Raw genomic sequence first — 16,768 nt, 5'->3', positions numbered from 1 at the left:
ACATTAAAATAATCATTCTATTAAGTATACTACAACACCAGTAATAGTTTATCAAAACACTTAAATAACATAACCATAAAATACACTCAAACACCAGTAACAATTTGTCAAAATATTTAAATAACCATTGCATAAAGTACACTAAAGCACTAGTAACACTATGCACATGCACTTAAATAACCGTTGCATAAAGTACACTCAAACATCAGTATCAATTTGTCAAAATATTTAAATAATAATTGCATAAAATACACTAAAGCACTAGTAACAGTATGTCAAAACACTTAAATAACCGTTACATAAAGTGCACTAATACTCAGTAACGATTTGTAAAAACACTTAAATAATCACTCCACAAAACATATTAAAACAGTAAAAAATTAATAAAACATTTAAATAACCGCACCATAAACACACTAATATATCCGTATACACGTGCACAATCAGTTAAGAAAACACACTAGTAAAGTCACTGACACTTGTAAAACAACACCATACAATTTGTTAATACACCCCCATAATTAATAAAAAATATTTATTAAAGCACACTAAACACTTGTATTAATACACTAGGTACACTTATATATCCGTACATGCATGCAGGAAACACACTGGTAAAGTCACTGACACTTGTTGAATCACACCATAAAATTTATTAATACACCCCCATATTTATTAAAAAATATTTAATAAAGCACACTAAACACTTGTTATAGCACATTAAGTAACACAGGGACAAGCACAATATCGATTAAGTGAACCCTTGACTCGTACCGATAAGTGTTGACAGGTGCGATTCGACCTCCTCGATTTCCAAAATACGACTGAGAGCATTTGACCTCCCTCCAGTGTAAGAGTTATTGGTCGATGACAACAGCCAATTAGACATCATAATAGTCTACCAATAGATCGAATTCGATCTCTTCAAGTGTAAGAGTGATTGGTAGTGTAAACTAACCAATTAGACATCATGTAATCGACCAATAGCGTGCAACCATTCTGATTGGATATTGTATAATTATTCTAATGTTAATTTATTTATAATTTTGTATTTTTTGATTGTTTATTAACAAATTTATTGTTGTAATTATTTAAATTTATTATTTTTTTTTAACTTACTCTTGCAGATATGTTGCAAAATGATTGTTAATTATCGAAGAAACTCGGTATAATATGCGAACTATTTTTAACGCATAATAGTTTTATATTTTATTTGCGCGCGGTTTTTTAAAAAATGACGTCATCAACGAGAACGGAACTTGGCGCCATCTCTCCGGCGAACAGGGTGAACTACACGGTTTTGGAACTGTAGTTTCATTAGTTTGCAACACTGCCACTTGACGGCGCCACGTATATAGTTTTCTGTTTAATTCAATTAAATATAGTTGATTTTATTAGTATAATTGATTATAACATGAATCGAATTACATTGAAGTGTAAGACCAATTAATTTCGAATTGTTTTGACTTTACTAAACTATTATCAATTTTTAACCACCTTTAGATAATTCTAATTAGCTTAAGGGCAAAGAGTAGATAAAATTTATAAAAATACTTTAAAAGACAATATTAGTAATATACGGAAAATTTATTATAAATATGTTCCAAATTATTAGAGATTGACATGAAAGTAGATTTGCTCGATTTGAATTTTCCGCTCATTTGCACAACTGATTTAAAGGGACAGCGTTTTCGAGAGAACAAAGGCGCCGACAGAGAGTGTCGCCTCTGGTATACTCTGTGGTAGCGTCCCATAACCGAAGTTTCTAAGTAGTTTCAACATAATGGTAGCGGTAATCATATATGAACTACATACTAGCATGTATGTTGAGTCTAATAAAATATAAATATAAAATGTTAATTATTTTCGTAATAAAATATAATTTATATAATTGCAGAATTTTATTGTGATTATACGCATGCGTAATCAGATAAGTACACAATACATGTATCACAGTGTTCTTTTTCATTTTTCCAGCGCACCCTATTCTTTATTACCTATGTTTTCCTATAGTACTCCATGGGTAAAGTAGTACGAAACACTCAATTATTTTCTGATTCACGCGATGCATTTGCGTCATCGTGTCTAACCTTACAAAGCAATCCGCTGTAGTGGATATAAAGGAAAATAAAACAAACTTTTGACAAGTGCCACTACGACGGAAAAAATGGCAAAATGTTTTGGCTGTGGATATCTTCTAACATTTCTTATTGTAAATTTAGGTAAGATCATATAAAACTTCAAAAGTTTACTAAAATATAGTTTTAAAAGAATACAGATAAAGTTAAACAAAGTTTTATTTTGTAGATATCTTTCGTGTTTTTTGAATAATGTAAAATTGTAAAATTTCAATTTTAAAGTATATCTAAATGAATAACAAAAAATAACTTATATTCAATTTTTTATCTCATATATTTATTTATAATCAGTTTTGATATTCATACAAGTGAAAAGCAATATATAAAATGGAGGAAAACATAATTGTTTTTAGTTGCTGCAGAACGAATAAAGGATATGATTTATATGACATTTGATGGAGTTGCCGCTTGTTTTCGTAGACATAATGGAACACATCAGTTTGGATGTTCTTGTAAGATTATATAATTATGTTAATTATATTATTACAGTGTATATCATTAATTTAAAAATTATATGTTTATTATAATTTTGTTTGTGTTCAAAATAAATTTAATGGTATTTATACTTAGAACATAATGTATATTGGTTATTTAATGTAATTATAATTCAGTTATAGATATATTGTATGGTTTCATCTCAGTTTTCTTTTATTACAGCTAGTAGATCAGGGAGTGTCGGTGTTATTCATTTGATTGAAGAAGAAAGTGATGTTAGATGGATTGAACATAATGCTACTGCTGGTCCTTATACTGTAGTAATTCCATTTTCCATGTTTACAAAAGATATATTGTTTAGATTAAAAAATACAAACAACATAAATGGTGTTCTGCTTGCGAAAAACACTAGTCAAGCAAGTCCAAATTATTATTCTCCTGAAGATACTTGCCCAAACAGGTATTCAGGTTACAAAAGATGCAATGATGCTCTCCCTTGGAATCCTGATGGATCTGCTTTACTTATGCAGGATTGGCAATTTCCAATGTTTTACACAGAGGTCAGTTTAAAATTTTTACATTGATAGATTACATTTATAATGTATAACTTTAGAATTACTAACTTCTAATTTTAGAATCAGACATTAATAGAAGCTATAAAATCTTGTTTCTGGACACATAACACACATGACATAGAAAATCAGCAATATAGATCTTTATGTGCATTAGAAATGAGGTCATTTATGTTTGCTGCAGTTAACTCTGAATCTTGTATCAGACGTAGTGAATTCAAACTAAATTATATACCAACACAGTTTTGTGATCCTTTGGGAGACAGGAATATACATTGGCCTTTAGCTCCAATTGATAAAGACAAAAATTCAGTGATATTGGTAACTGCCAGATTAGATGCTTCTTCCTTATTTGATGGAATATCACCTGGAGCAGAGAATGTTGTAACAGGATTAGTAACATTACTAGCCACTGCTTATTATTTGAATATAACAGCTCCAAATATTGTAGCAACTCGTAAGTAAAATTGTATATTTCATACAACATACAATAGATAGCATGTTAGATAATATTTCTATTTGTTCTTTTTCAGAAACAAATGTTGTTTTTTCTCTATTAAATGGAGAAGCCTTTGATTATATAGGATCCAGTAGATTAATTTATGATTTGAAAGAAGGTAATTTCAATGCATTAGGTGGAGTAAATTTAAAACTTGATGACATTAAGACTGTAATCGAATTTGGTCAGCTGAATAAGGGGAAATTGTATCTTCACTCTAGTAATGGCAAGAACAACGATATAATAAATAAAATGAAGAAAACATTGAATGCAGCTGTTTTGGAAGGCAGTGTTCCACCTACATCAGTACAAAGTTTCTTAGCAGAAAGACCAAATTTAACTGCCGTTGTTATTAGTAATCATGGTAAACAGTTTGAAAATAGATTTTACAATGGAATCCTAGACAATGCAGAAAACCTTCATTTTAACAAGTACTACTACTTTCATTTTATAAGTTATACATAAAATTATCCATATTTCTTTTACATGTAATGTTGTTTTCAGAAGCGAGGATAATGAGCTTTCCACTGCTTTGGCAAAAATAGCAATTCACGTTGGCGATATTCTTCGTGAAAATGTTATTGGTAATCAAGCCCCAGTTGCGGATGGGGCTGCGGATATTTTTGAATCAATTGAGAATCTTATTTCTGATATGTTATCTTGTTACTTGGAAAGTGCCAAGTGCCATTTGTTTCGCGCTGCTTCATCACCAGGCGCCAAATTAATTAATCAAGTCTTACCATTGTACGTTGGTGTACATAGGGTAGCTAATCCTGCCACTACTTTAACTGGTCAGCTTCTTGCCTATCTGACCAGAAAAGAAATACCGCACATGAATGAAACGTCATGTTATGAAAACCATTATCTTTGGATGGCTGGCGATAATTTAACAGGCATATGTATTAGTTCCACCGTAAATTATAGCGCAGCTATGAGCCCAGCATTTATTATTGATGGTAAGTTCATATATATTAGCATCAAAGATAAATATTTCAATAAGTGGAATTACTACTTTCTATATTCTAATGCAGGATATGACATGAAATCGGGTGTTTATTCTACATGGACGGAATCTACGTGGCAAACATTAAGCGTAAGAATGTTTCTTAAACCTTCAGCAGCTACAGAGCGATTGACAATGATTTTAGGCAGTGCAGTGGCTGTTGTGTCGTTCCTTATTGTATGGTTCATTAATTCCCGAGCTGATATATTGTTTAATTCACGGTAAATTCATCATTCCGAAATAAAAAGATGAACTTTAATTATAGAGTGTTTGAAACATTAAAATTGAAACTATTCTAGAAGAACAACCAGTTGCTAGGGATACGCTGCGGACCACATATCAATGACCAGGTTGGATCATCGAGAATACGAAGATGTTCCGGTAACTAGCCTTTGAAAGTATGTGTGGTACGCCCTCGGACAATTTTTGTATATCTCAAAGTTAAAATATATTCCGACGCCATCGAATTTTTACTACAGTGTCAGTGCAAAATTGTGACAACAATTTAATCAAACTTTTGCACCTTGGTAACATTCGTTAGACATGACCAGGTGCCTTCCCGCTGTCGGTCACTCCATGTGTGTGATGTATGTATGTACATATACATATAGGCTGAACTTATGTTCAGCGAGTTACCACTTGGTCATGTCTAGTATACGTAATGAGAACGATTGTATAAAATATTCAAGAAGTAAATAAGGTTGTATGCTTGAAAGCTATGATTATTACTTTTTGAGCATTCTGTACGTTCGTTTCATTTATCACGGTACGTCCCCTTTTCTAATATAATTATCTATATTCAAATATATACATTTTTATAAATGTTATGTGTATTCAGCAAATAGGTAGAATTTTTTGTTAAATTCTACGAAAAGTTGATACTTACAAAGTATTACGCCTGTATCGCGATTATAAGCAGGGTATGCTAATTTCAAGAAGTGTGTATTGAGTTCTTGATTTTGTTAAAATCCATTTGTATGGAATAATAAGCGTGCACATTTTATTTATACGCGTAATGTAAATTACATGTACCGTTTACAGACGGTATCATTAGTATACATGTAGTACTTTCAACAACTATTTAATTCCACGTCGTCCATTTTTGCATGTACATTGATATTATAAATGTCATGCATATGTTTCATTCGTATTTAAGTATAATCGTTATTAATTTACATTATACCTATTAAAATCTAATAATGAATTATTTTAGAGATCACTTTTGTATTTCTTCGTTTATTTATTATAATTATCTCGTATCGTAAATGAAGCGCAGGATATTTAATTTGTTTAGATACTTTTTCAGAATATCCAGAATAGTTAGATAAATAATTTTATGATACTCTTAAATGAGATAATCATATGATATAAGTGAGCTAAACAAAAAAGTAAATTTAAAATAACAATTTATTTAATACTATATTTTCATTATTTCATATGCGTGCAAATTTATTTCGTACTCTTATTTCTCTATTATTTGATAATAGATTTTCAGCAATTTCTAAAACAAATTTTATGTAATGTAGAGTGTACAGAAGTTAATGCAGAAACCATTGTAAATAACTTCTGTCTGAAAAGATACATACAAGCGTATATCAATTTGAGCATATTTTGTAAAAAAGAATGTGTAAATATATTCTGAAAAAAAGAAACGACAAATACTGTTCAATAAATTGTTTGATTTCTGATTACGATCTAGAATTATCTGTGTTTAATCATTTGTAGTTAAAATTTATTATTAACTACATTATTATATAGAAGTTATTTATATAGCTATGCAATTATAGTATTGCGTAAAATTTAAAACACTGTTATAAGAATTAAATTTTTTGTCTAATTATATTCTGCGAATCATCTAACAGATTGATTAGCGCCATCTATTAGAATAAGTTATGATCTGCTTTCTTGGGCGAAATATCTATACCTAGTCTGTGGATTTACGTAAATAGCCAAATCTATCGGTAAAACAGTACAGGATCGGCTCAAATTACCTCTTCTCGTTCGTGCCTCGTTCTTCGAGTCACGTCATACAAAAGTTCTAAAGGAAAATTCCGCATAAAATGGCACTCACTTTCGGTATGTGTGAAACTCCGGGCTGTAAAACTATGGCCAGCCTTCAGTGTCCAACTTGTTTGAAAATAGGGATACAGGGCTCATATTTTTGCACTCAGGTACATACCACCCTATACACTTGTAGGTTAGCTCATACTAAAACTGGTTATTTAAATTTACACTGTGTATCAGTAATTAGTAACAATTAAAATTTTTATTCTCAATTAAATTATCCAATTTATTTCTTAAATAATTGAAATGTATGGTTGTCAGTAGTTGCTGTTGTTGCATCAATAAATGTTGTGTATGAATTAATATTTATTGAAAGCAATTTTTTCTATGAAGTAATTAACATTGTTATGTTTAACTTTAGGATTGTTTTAAACGAAGCTGGAAAACTCATAAAGTTATTCATCAATTAGCAAGTGAGTTTAATTATTAAGCATTGCATAAAATGTAATGGTAAACAGTAATTCTATAGTAATGAATCATAAAAATATGTATAAAAGTTGGCTTATTAGATAATTTTTAATAATTCTGTTGTTATTAGAAGGGACAGGTGGAGATAAAACTTCCAACGAATATAATCCATGGCCATTCTACAACTATACTGGTAAATTACGTCCTTACAAAAGGGAACCTCGCAGAGAGGTACCTGAACAGATCAAACGGCCAGATTATGCTACACACCCTTCAGGGGTATCTGTAAGTGAGCAGGCTGTAAGAGGTTCTGCTCAAATAAAAGTCCTTGATGATGAAGAAATTGAGGGCATGCGAGTAGCTTGTAAGGTATAAAGGCATAATATTAATTTAAAGTTCTTTAAATGATATATCCTTTTACTTCTCTGCATGTGCTAATGTTCTGTACATAATTTTTCTTATTACTTCTTTGCATGTATCACTATCACATATGTTACCCTTGAGTACATGTTTATTTTCTTTTAACAAAGAAGGGAAACATAAATCAGAATTACTCCCATAGCTTGGACGGGAAGTGTTAGACGAAGCTGCACGTACCTGCGACGTAGGGGTCACAACAGCTGAGATTGATAAAGCAGTTCATGAGGCTTGTATAGAGAGAGACTGTTATCCGTCTCCATTGAACTATTATCAGTTTCCAGCCAGCTGCTGTACTTCTGTAAATGAAGTGATTTGTCATGGAATCCCTGATACTAGACCACTTCAAGATGGAGATATTTGCAATGGTATCATATATTGTTTCTTAATAATTCTGCCATTTATACAATAACTTTATAAATTATATCTGTTTTTACAGTCGATGTAACGGTATATCATAATGGCTTTCACGGTGACTTAAATGAAACATTTCTAGTCGGTAATGTAAAACCCGAAGTAAGAAAATTAGTCGAAGTTACATACGAGTGCTTATCGAAAGCTATAGATATTGTACGACCTGGAGAGAAGTATAGAGAAATCGGAAGTGTAATTCAGAAACACGCGCAAGCACATGGATTCAGTGTAGTACGCAGTTATTGCGGTCACGGAATTCATCGTTTATTTCACACTGCGCCCAGTGTTCCTCATTACGCCAGTAAATGTCTTATCTATATTTAGTATGTCGATATAGAATAGTCTAATAAAATTCTTTTTTCGCTGTTTTTCAGAAAATAAGGCTGTTGGTGTTATGAAACCAGGGCATTGCTTTACTATAGAACCAATGATATCACAAGGTACGTGGAGAGATGAAATGTGGCCAGATACTTGGACGGCGGTTACTGCGGATGGTCAGTGGTCTGCACAATTCGAGCATACGTTGTTGGTTACCGAAACTGGTTGTGATATTCTTACAAAACGGTTAACAAACGATGGTAAACCGTGGTTCATGGATAGATCATAGTAGTATTTCTCTGGGTATTATTGTCAGATTCACGATATCATTTCAAATTTTGTGGATATGTAAGCATTATACTGCTTAATACCTCCATTTACTTTCGTGCGAGATTTGTTTTTTCAAGATTGAACTTTCCTTCTTTGGCGAGTACTATAATAATACCTATAACTCCAATTCTCTTCTGTAAGATACTTTTTACTATACAGCTACTATAACAACTAATTTTGTAAAAGATAAAACAAAGAAAGAATGAACAAGGTGAAAATGATCTTTGAAAAATATAATCTTGTTAGATTTTTGTTTGTACCCGGCTCCTGTATCATATAGATAGATTACTTGGATAATACATATGTACATACATATATATAAATGTAATTCAAATTGGTGATGCGTACTGATTGAAATAAAAAATGAATTCTATGAATTGATGGCAATATCAGTTCGTGTCTTTCGTTTTTTCGCGACTAAGGGCGAGCGTACTAACAAGCTTACCTAACAATAAATAATATTAAATAAATTACGATGTCCCATAATGATACTGTTATCGATGTACCATCGACAAAACGTTAAAAGGAAAGGAGTATCCAGTAAAATCAAGAACTACCTTGAGAAAGATCTATGAAAGTTGAAAATTTGGGAACTTGGAAATTTAGAAAATTGAGGTTTTAGGGATTTGAAGATTAATAAATTTGAATATACGTTTCGTCGATGCATCATACGGAAACAGTATAAAAATTTCCCATGTCGAAGAAACTCGTTCCAACATCGAGTAAGTTACAAAAACTCTTGAACAAAGCTAATAAATAAAATGATAATAAATATTCGCGTTCAACGTTATATGTACAAAAAATTCTTTAACCAAGTATTAAACGGCAGTCTTTGGATTCAAACGCGATCCAAATTCCGCGTTTGATTGTTCGTATGACCTCCCATCGAAAGAAGCATTAGCTTGGGAACTTAAAGTATCGGCATCATCATTTTCATACTCGTACTCAATTTCCGTGTTTTCCTTCTGTTCATCGTTCCGAGATTGATTTTTATAATCATTCTCGTCTGGTACCATGATTCTCAGAGGTCGTTTGTTATTGTATACCGTGCTCTGACGTTGTCGATGCTGTTCTTGTTGTCTCTCGTATTCCTTTTGTTGTTCCTCGTACTTCTGCAACTGTTGTTCCTGCTCCTGTTGACTGTGTCGATGTTTGTGACGATTCTGCGATCGATCTTGATGATACGTTTGATCGTAATCTTCGTTCTTGTGATTAGGAGGCATAGCCTCTTCGCTCTGCACGCTTTGCTGTTGTTGTTGTTGCTTCCGAAGTTGTCCTATCAGTTGACTATTAACGTTCCCAGCTGCTGCCAGGGCTGCTAACTTCTCGGCCGCCTCGCGATTAGGTAGCGTCGTATAGAACTGCGAGGATATGCCGTCGTTATTGGAAACCTTGTTGAAGTACGTTGTCTGGCTCTTCTGATTGTTGGTATCTTCGTAATCGATGTTGTTTTCCAATTGTTCACCACCTTCGTTAATATAAGCGAGCTCCTCCTCTCGACGTAGATTATTATTCTCCTCCTCGTCTATGGATACCTCAGGTTCGATGTTGTAATTCGTATTGACTCTTTCAGCGACGTATTCTGGGTCGAATAAAATTTGCTGTTGCTGCTGTTGTTGCTGCTGCTGCTGCTGTTGTTGTTGTTGCTGCTGCTGTTCCTTGTTATCCTGCTCGTCGTAATTGAAAGATTGCATTTCTGGCTGCGAAAAACCTGTTACTCCGGCGGGCTGGAAAAATTGACCGAGCTGCTGCTGCAGAATGTGTTGCTGAAGCTGTGGTTGTTGACCTAGAATCAAAGTGATATGGCTTATCACGTTGCTTGAACTCGTTCGTAATTTTATTAAATTGATGTTCCAGATAGGTAAGAGAATGCTTTGTCTCATTACATGTTCTTATCTCACGTTCTGGTAGCTATACTTTCTCTCGGTGCAATCTAATATGAAATGCGTGATGAATCGAAATAAGGCTGAGTGATTTACCGGTATACATTTGGGAGATGCGATCATGCAGAAGAAAGTCAGAAGTAGGTTGCAGGTATAAACAGAATTTTTGCGTGGAGTTGCTTTTCCGGGGACAATGCGAAGAAGCAAAATTTCTAAATTCTCGCAATAAGACTAACCTTGTTGATATTGCTCAGGCATTTTCTGAGGGAAACTGTTCAAAAGATCGTAGAGTTGAGTAGCCGAAAGGGGAGGGCCAGCAGGTGCCGGATGACCAACATGTAGATCAGGTATCTGTTGGTTTATAATGTACGGTGTTTGGCCAGCGGTACCCGGGAATCCGACGTGCAAAGAACTGTGCAAATTTGTCTGCATCGGTAGATTAGGTTGTCCAAGTTGGATGTTGGTGCCGATAAGTCCGATGTTCGAAGCTGGATGATTATTCAAGAAGACGTCATTCGATTGTAGATCGGGATTAATCAAGGTAGATAGCGTCGCAAATTCTGGTGGTATGAACGTTGGTAGAACCGTTTGGTATTCTTTTTGACTGACACTATTCGTTTCGGTTACTTCGTATTGGTGTTGACTGGGAGTTGGATTGGTCACCGTTTTCTGCGGTGATAAACTTGTACCGATGGTGTTGAGATCGAAGTTTGGTAGTAATGAACCTATAAAAAGAAATCAGTTAATGTTATTTTAACCGATTAGACACTATTCTACATTTTTACTTATAACAGTGCTGTATTATATTACTGTAATACTATTCTAATAGTAATAATTCCATACTGTTATATGTAAGTAGTCTTATACACTTGTGCAGTACTATCTTAAAAACTCAACTGACCATGATGATTAATTTTGTACGTAGCATCAGTGGTCTGCTGCCGTTGCGCCATGTCATCCGCATTCATTTCGCCATTGAAAGGTTTATCCATGGGGCTGAGATTAGGTGCCGGAATGGTATGAATCGGTCCTTTGTCATCGTCAACGCTGCCCCTGTGAGTCGGTGGTAAAACAGCCGCTTCCGGTCTGTACTCTGGACTGTACTCCGGCATTTTATTCACCGAATGAAACTCCTTCACCGGTGGACGTTGCGGGAGGACCGCATGATTGTTCATAGGAGCTCTCATTGGCATTTGATGCTTCCAAATCACCGGAGGCATATTGAACATTGGCGGTCGACGAATTCTATATTTTATGAATATTTGTAATAAAATATAATTATAAATTCAGCAGATCATTGCAAATTTTGAGATCAGCAACTTTCGAGAAACTTCACCTGTAGTTTGATACTTTTTGGACCATTCGTTTCGGTGTCAAGTTCCCATTGATATGCATCATGTTGCCTGTAGAAATTCTGTGAGTGATCGGCCAGGATTTCTTGAACATCAATTTCGTTGGTTGGAGAGGAGGTAACGGTGGTCTCCTTATCTTGTACCTGGCTTCGACAAGGCAGACGCACGCGACCAACAGACAGTATATCCAATTTGTCGTCTGAAATTTGATTAACAGAGCGTGGTCGGACTACTATCTTCCAGGAAAAATAGAAAGTTCTAAATTGAGTCACTGTGAATTTTAAGTGCACAGGGTGCTTTAACCTGACTAGTTAGGGCTGAATTTAAAATTTGCGAGGTCTTGTGCTATCATTCAGAACTCTTTGAAGAAATTACTACTGACATGGACATATGCAAATGTGGAGACGCGAAGATTTGAGAATTTGAAAATTTGGAAATACTTGATCTGCAAAATCGAAAGCTTACATTTACACATAGGCATATAAATTTTATTTATTAACAATATGTAAGAAGTAAGTAACAATCGGGAAAGCGGACACACCAAAACCGGAAATCTAGTCTTGCTACGAACCGTACGGTATTCACATATCAACACGTGCACTTTGTTTCGTTCTTTACACCTGTGATGTATATGTGTAAAATCGATGCTACAAACCGTGATCAGAGATTCTCAATCTTTTCTGAGGAATGAGAATGTACAATTTTTCATACGTGTCACTAATGTTCGAATTATTATTTGCAAATATATAAGAACGTTTTTAGAGAAAGTTATGAAACTCAAATCTTAGTTAATGATAAATGTTACAAATATATTTGAACAATCCTCAAAGATATATACAATAGAATATAGTACAATAGCACACGGCACAAATAATTCGAAGAAAGAGTTCCAACAAAGAATTCTCCTTAAACACAGTATTGAAACTGAAAATAATGAAACCTCGTCGACTGCATACAAATGGACTTCACGTTTTCGTATTCTATCACAGTATCATGCCGAAAAGTAATGGGAACAATAACCCGGGATCGAAGTAAACAGTTAACTTTCATTTTTTCAAAGAATTCTTTCTTTTGTTTATGAAAGCATTCCTGCCGAATTTTTATGGAAAACAGATTTCAAAAAGTATTCTCATTGAATTTAAAAACTTGTTAATCAGAGTTCTGTGAAGACCCAGTAATATTCATAAAACATGAGCCCTCGGATTATTGCGTTGCAGTTTGAGAAACGCTGGCATAGCCGATGAAACCGAAGAGAGAAGCGTTTCGAGTTGTTAACGGACAAAGTGGGACGTTGTTCCACATCGATGTAGGAAAAGCGAGGGTAGTAAGAAGCCAGAAAGGAGCGAGGTCGAAAAAAAAATAGTCGAGCGTGGAAATGATGGCCAGTCTCGTACGGATTAGAAATGATTGACCGTGAATGCAACCTGTTGCATTGCATGCCGATCATTAAGCTTCCTCCTCGCTCGACTTCCATTTTCAATCGCCAATTTCGTGATTCGAAAGGCATGCCGTTAACGAGACACAAGAATCTTTCGAAAGTTGAACGTTCAACTTCGTCCTCAACTTCTTTTTGATCGACTGTTTGGTTAATTGGGTTATTGTATATTGAAGTGTATGAAAAACCCATGTTTGCGATAACTAGATCGAAGTCTTAGATTGTTTATTTCTGAAGTGTCGATTTCTGATGGTATTCTTTCGATGGTTAAATTTATATAATTATCTGTTAGATTACCAGGTTGTAAAATTAAAAAAATTCTGAAGCACCAAATGTGAAAATTATTAAACTTCTAAATTAAAATTATTAAAATTTGTTTGTGTCAATACAATGGTAATACGAATAATAATACAAATACAGTGGTTAACACTTGATCATATAACACGACATTTAGTCACAAAACGTCAGTATTCGATTAAAGAACAAATCACCTTCTGATATTTCACCTTTGCAGTCAATGACATTCACTAACATCTAAATGTGAAAGTCCACGTAAAGATAGCGATATAACGAGAGTCTACGGTCATTAGTCAATATACTCCGTTTAATACGTCTAATTAAATGGGAAGATACAATGTACTCTTTATTGCACATAATTTTTACAACATAAAATAACTTTATGTCTAATCTTATAGAAAGTCAAGGTTGAAAGTACGTATGCTAATTCTACTGTACTATAATCATGCGTAAAGTGTTCGGTTCCTCAGAAAACATTTTTTTGAACAAAATGGGCGTTCGGATGCACGAAGAAATAGCTACGTCCTGTTAATGATAATAATCAAGCATCGACCGACTATTCTTTTTTTGTCATATAACGGAACTGACTTCCACACTGAGTAGACGGATCCATTAGCTTGATTTTTCGATCGTGACTACACTGCTGTATACTTATCTGCGACGAATCGTGTTATTGTCGCTGTTTTTGTTGCAATCTCGAGCAACTGTAACGGGTCATTGTTGCGAAGCGTCAATTAATTTATGATTAATGGGAAACGATTGTTCGTCGATTCGTTAATGACAGCAAACTATAAACGTGAGGGTATTGTAAAATAAATGTATCGTAAAGTAAATGTATTGTAAAAATAAGAAGATGGATAAATGTGAATATATGAACATTTATTATGGATGTTCTGCAATGTTGCATTTTGTAGATTCATGTAATTTTTCATTTGTACTGCTTATCGAAATGTGCATTTGTGTAAATATAAAACCATGATACATCGTGGGATTAACATAGATAAGTTTTATCAAATTATCCTAAATGCGATAGTTTTAAATAACTTAACGACGGTATAAAATATTACGAAGGTATGAACTTTAATGATAAATTCTATAAATATTTCGGTTGATATAGTCGTGATGATGGTCACGACTGACCGACTTTACAAATTTAATTCGGTCAAATAATATGGAATTGAAAGCAGTACAGTTTTGAATGCTATGAATGTTACAAATTTAATCTTGTATATTCTTAATAATATGTAGCATATTTCTGCTGTAGCGAAACGTGTTCATATTTCTTAAATAAAACTTTTTCAGATGTATTTTCATAAAAATACAAATCTATGTGTAATCATATGAATTTTACTCAAACTTTGAATGTCAGTTCAAAAAACATGAACCATGAACTTCGATAAAATTTACTTTACCCTTTTATCTAATGAATTCTTAAGTAAAATAAAAATTCAATAATGTTTGTTTTGTACAAAGTCTACTTCAGGTGTCACATTAATTTATAAACCTCAATTTTATTTATACCTTACAGCAGGTCATTTATAAAAAATGTCAGCATTAAAACGTTCAGTACGAACATAAAGTAATTGCACTTACTTGACTATACACAAAAAAATCTCTTTATAATTTATTTCACAAAAAAACTTCGACTATCAAAAAAGTATGATTATAAATATTCTATAGTAACACCAAATTAAATCAAACATGGCAATTAAATAAATCACCTGTAAACGATAACTCGATTCGAAGCCATGAACTTGAAACTGTTACTAACCTTCATCGCGTTTGTTCTCGAAATAACGGGTCTCCTCGACGAACGAATATTTTTCCCCGGCTGTGCGTGTACACTGACAGAAAAGAAACCAATGCGACGAATTAGAAGATACTAAGATCGAAATATACCGGAAGTTGGATCAAATATAAAACGAACACGAGTAAACGCGCGCGATGATTGGACGTTGAGGAAGCACTGCGTGTTCTGCACACAATTAGGTCATTGTCCTTCATTTATACTCGCAACCCGGCGAACGTATCATCGAAGGCCGAAACGTTGCCTCCTACCTTGTTTCCGATGGATAACAGCTGCTACGAAATAAGGAACGTAACCGGGAAAAGTCATGGGTTCCATGAAATTCACAGGAATTCCCAATTGTCACGTTCGCCAAACGGATTCGCTGCGTTCTTGCGTACGATTTTTCTTCTTTCGAGGATGCTCCAAGATTACAGCTAACTCGTTAATAATAATTATATACATGTTTGTTTTATACTTATTTGTAACACACATTCGTATTTTTATACGTTATGTTTATATTCATATGAAACATGGATTTACAACAGTGGATGAAGGAAAATTTAAAAGGTGAAGCACATGAGATCGTCATTAAACTGTACTTTTCAAGAAATAATTTGTTATAAATCTATGTGCTGAAGTAAAAGAAACAAGAGAGGTAAGCATGGAAAAGGGAAGTATTTATTTAAAAGTCCACAAGTAAAATTAGTTCATGTACCTTCTTCCATTATCTAACAGACTGTAGTCTCTTTGAACAGAGGTTTCTATTTAATTAGACTGGTGAAGATGCAAACACCTCGTGTTGTGATTTTCCTTAAAGGCGTTACGAGAAAAGAATCTGATGACAGAAAAGTTGATTTCGGATTGTATCACGGTATCTTTACGAGCCGACAGATGGACACGGAACGATCGAAGACCGGTCAAACGCCGTTTCTCTCCATATCCTGCTACTGGATTCCCTCGTGAGAATTACACGTGTGTGAGTGGATACACGAACCAACGTGTGTGATCCAGTGACCCACTATATTCATCGGTGCTACGCGAGTTTATCATTAAAATTATGCGTTCCTCCATTCAATCTTTTGCGACCGAATGGAATACTTCGTAACTGCCTTCTCTGCTTTACTCAATTAAGTTCAATTGCTCGAAACGCGATTCGATCTTTCAAATTTCACAGTCTATAAAAATGAACCTCGTTTTTTTGTTACTTTTATGTCCGAGATCTTTTAAGAAGACTTTCTATTTCCGATTTCATGTTCGAGTACGACAGGTTTCTTGAGAGAAAACGGCGATAAAGGAAGAGGAGAACTTGCGATTTTACAAGTGCAGAATCTATTCATGCTACGAAACGAAAAAGATATTCCAGAAATTCTATCCTGTATTTCGTTATCACATAATTATGATTTCAATGATTTTG

The 16,768-nt window shown here is 33.9% G+C and overlaps 3 protein-coding genes across 5 annotated transcripts; 2 read left to right on the top strand and 1 right to left on the bottom strand.

The window, feature by feature from the left end:
* Positions 1–1,694: 1,694 nt before the first annotated feature.
* On the top strand, positions 1,695–6,348 carry Nct (Nicastrin). Of its 3 annotated transcripts, none has more exons than XM_076537745.1 (9): positions 1,695–1,821; positions 1,978–2,222; positions 2,492–2,590; positions 2,796–3,133; positions 3,209–3,602; positions 3,679–4,075; positions 4,149–4,600; positions 4,676–4,868; positions 4,950–6,348. In XM_076537745.1, exons 2-9 carry the CDS (start codon positions 2,168–2,170, stop codon positions 4,963–4,965), a joined length of 1,944 nt encoding a protein of 647 aa, XP_076393860.1. In that variant the 5' UTR covers positions 1,695–1,821; positions 1,978–2,167; the 3' UTR covers positions 4,966–6,348. The 3 variants fall into 3 exon arrangements, with proteins under 3 accessions (XP_076393860.1, XP_012144351.2, XP_012144352.2); XM_012288961.2 differs by having other exon boundaries at positions 4,947–6,348; XM_012288962.2 differs by lacking the exon at positions 2,492–2,590 and having other exon boundaries at positions 4,947–6,348.
* A 264-nt stretch (positions 6,349–6,612) lies between these two features.
* On the top strand, positions 6,613–8,975 carry LOC100882189 (methionine aminopeptidase 1). Its single transcript, XM_003704905.3, has 6 exons — positions 6,613–6,818; positions 7,073–7,124; positions 7,250–7,488; positions 7,682–7,904; positions 7,976–8,251; positions 8,325–8,975. Exons 1-6 carry the CDS (start codon positions 6,708–6,710, stop codon positions 8,555–8,557), a joined length of 1,134 nt encoding a protein of 377 aa, XP_003704953.1. The 5' UTR covers positions 6,613–6,707; the 3' UTR covers positions 8,558–8,975.
* On the bottom strand, positions 7,894–15,572 carry LOC100879418 (uncharacterized). The gene is made up of 5 exons (XM_003704880.3): positions 15,337–15,572; positions 11,818–12,032; positions 11,383–11,726; positions 10,718–11,206; positions 7,894–10,384 (listed from the first exon to the last, which is right to left on the bottom strand). Exons 1-5 carry the CDS (start codon positions 15,340–15,342, stop codon positions 9,417–9,419), a joined length of 2,022 nt encoding a protein of 673 aa, XP_003704928.3. The 5' UTR covers positions 15,343–15,572; the 3' UTR covers positions 7,894–9,416.
* Between the last annotated feature and the right edge of the window lie 1,196 nt (positions 15,573–16,768).

Source organism: Megachile rotundata, chromosome 1, assembly GCF_050947335.1.
Source record: "Megachile rotundata isolate GNS110a chromosome 1, iyMegRotu1, whole genome shotgun sequence".
Classification (NCBI taxonomy): Eukaryota; Metazoa; Arthropoda; class Insecta; order Hymenoptera; family Megachilidae; genus Megachile; species Megachile rotundata.
The sequence above is the reverse complement of the archived record's forward strand: the minus strand, read 5'-3'. Positions and strand labels throughout refer to the sequence as shown.

Excerpts from the sequence above, each read along its gene's own strand:
- Nct (XM_012288961.2), top strand. The coding sequence starts at position 2,168 with ATGGCAAAATGTTTTGGCTGTGGATATCTTCTAACATTTCTTATTGTA. Across the intron at positions 4,076-4,148 it reads GAAAACCTTCATTTTAACAA|AAGCGAGGATAATGAGCTTT; the intron begins GTACTACTACTT and ends TGTTGTTTTCAG. Across the intron at positions 4,601-4,675 it reads CCCAGCATTTATTATTGATG|GATATGACATGAAATCGGGT; the intron begins GTAAGTTCATAT and ends ATTCTAATGCAG.
- LOC100879418 (XM_003704880.3), bottom strand. Across the intron at positions 11,207-11,382 it reads GTACAAAATTAATCATCATG|GTTCATTACTACCAAACTTC; the intron begins GTCAGTTGAGTT and ends TTCTTTTTATAG. Across the intron at positions 10,385-10,717 it reads GCCTGAGCAATATCAACAAG|GTCAACAACCACAGCTTCAG; the intron begins GTTAGTCTTATT and ends CTTTGATTCTAG.
- LOC100882189 (XM_003704905.3), top strand. The coding sequence starts at position 6,708 with ATGGCACTCACTTTCGGTATGTGTGAAACTCCGGGCTGTAAAACTATG. Across the intron at positions 6,819-7,072 it reads GCTCATATTTTTGCACTCAG|GATTGTTTTAAACGAAGCTG; the intron begins GTACATACCACC and ends GTTTAACTTTAG. Across the intron at positions 7,905-7,975 it reads AGATGGAGATATTTGCAATG|TCGATGTAACGGTATATCAT; the intron begins GTATCATATATT and ends CTGTTTTTACAG.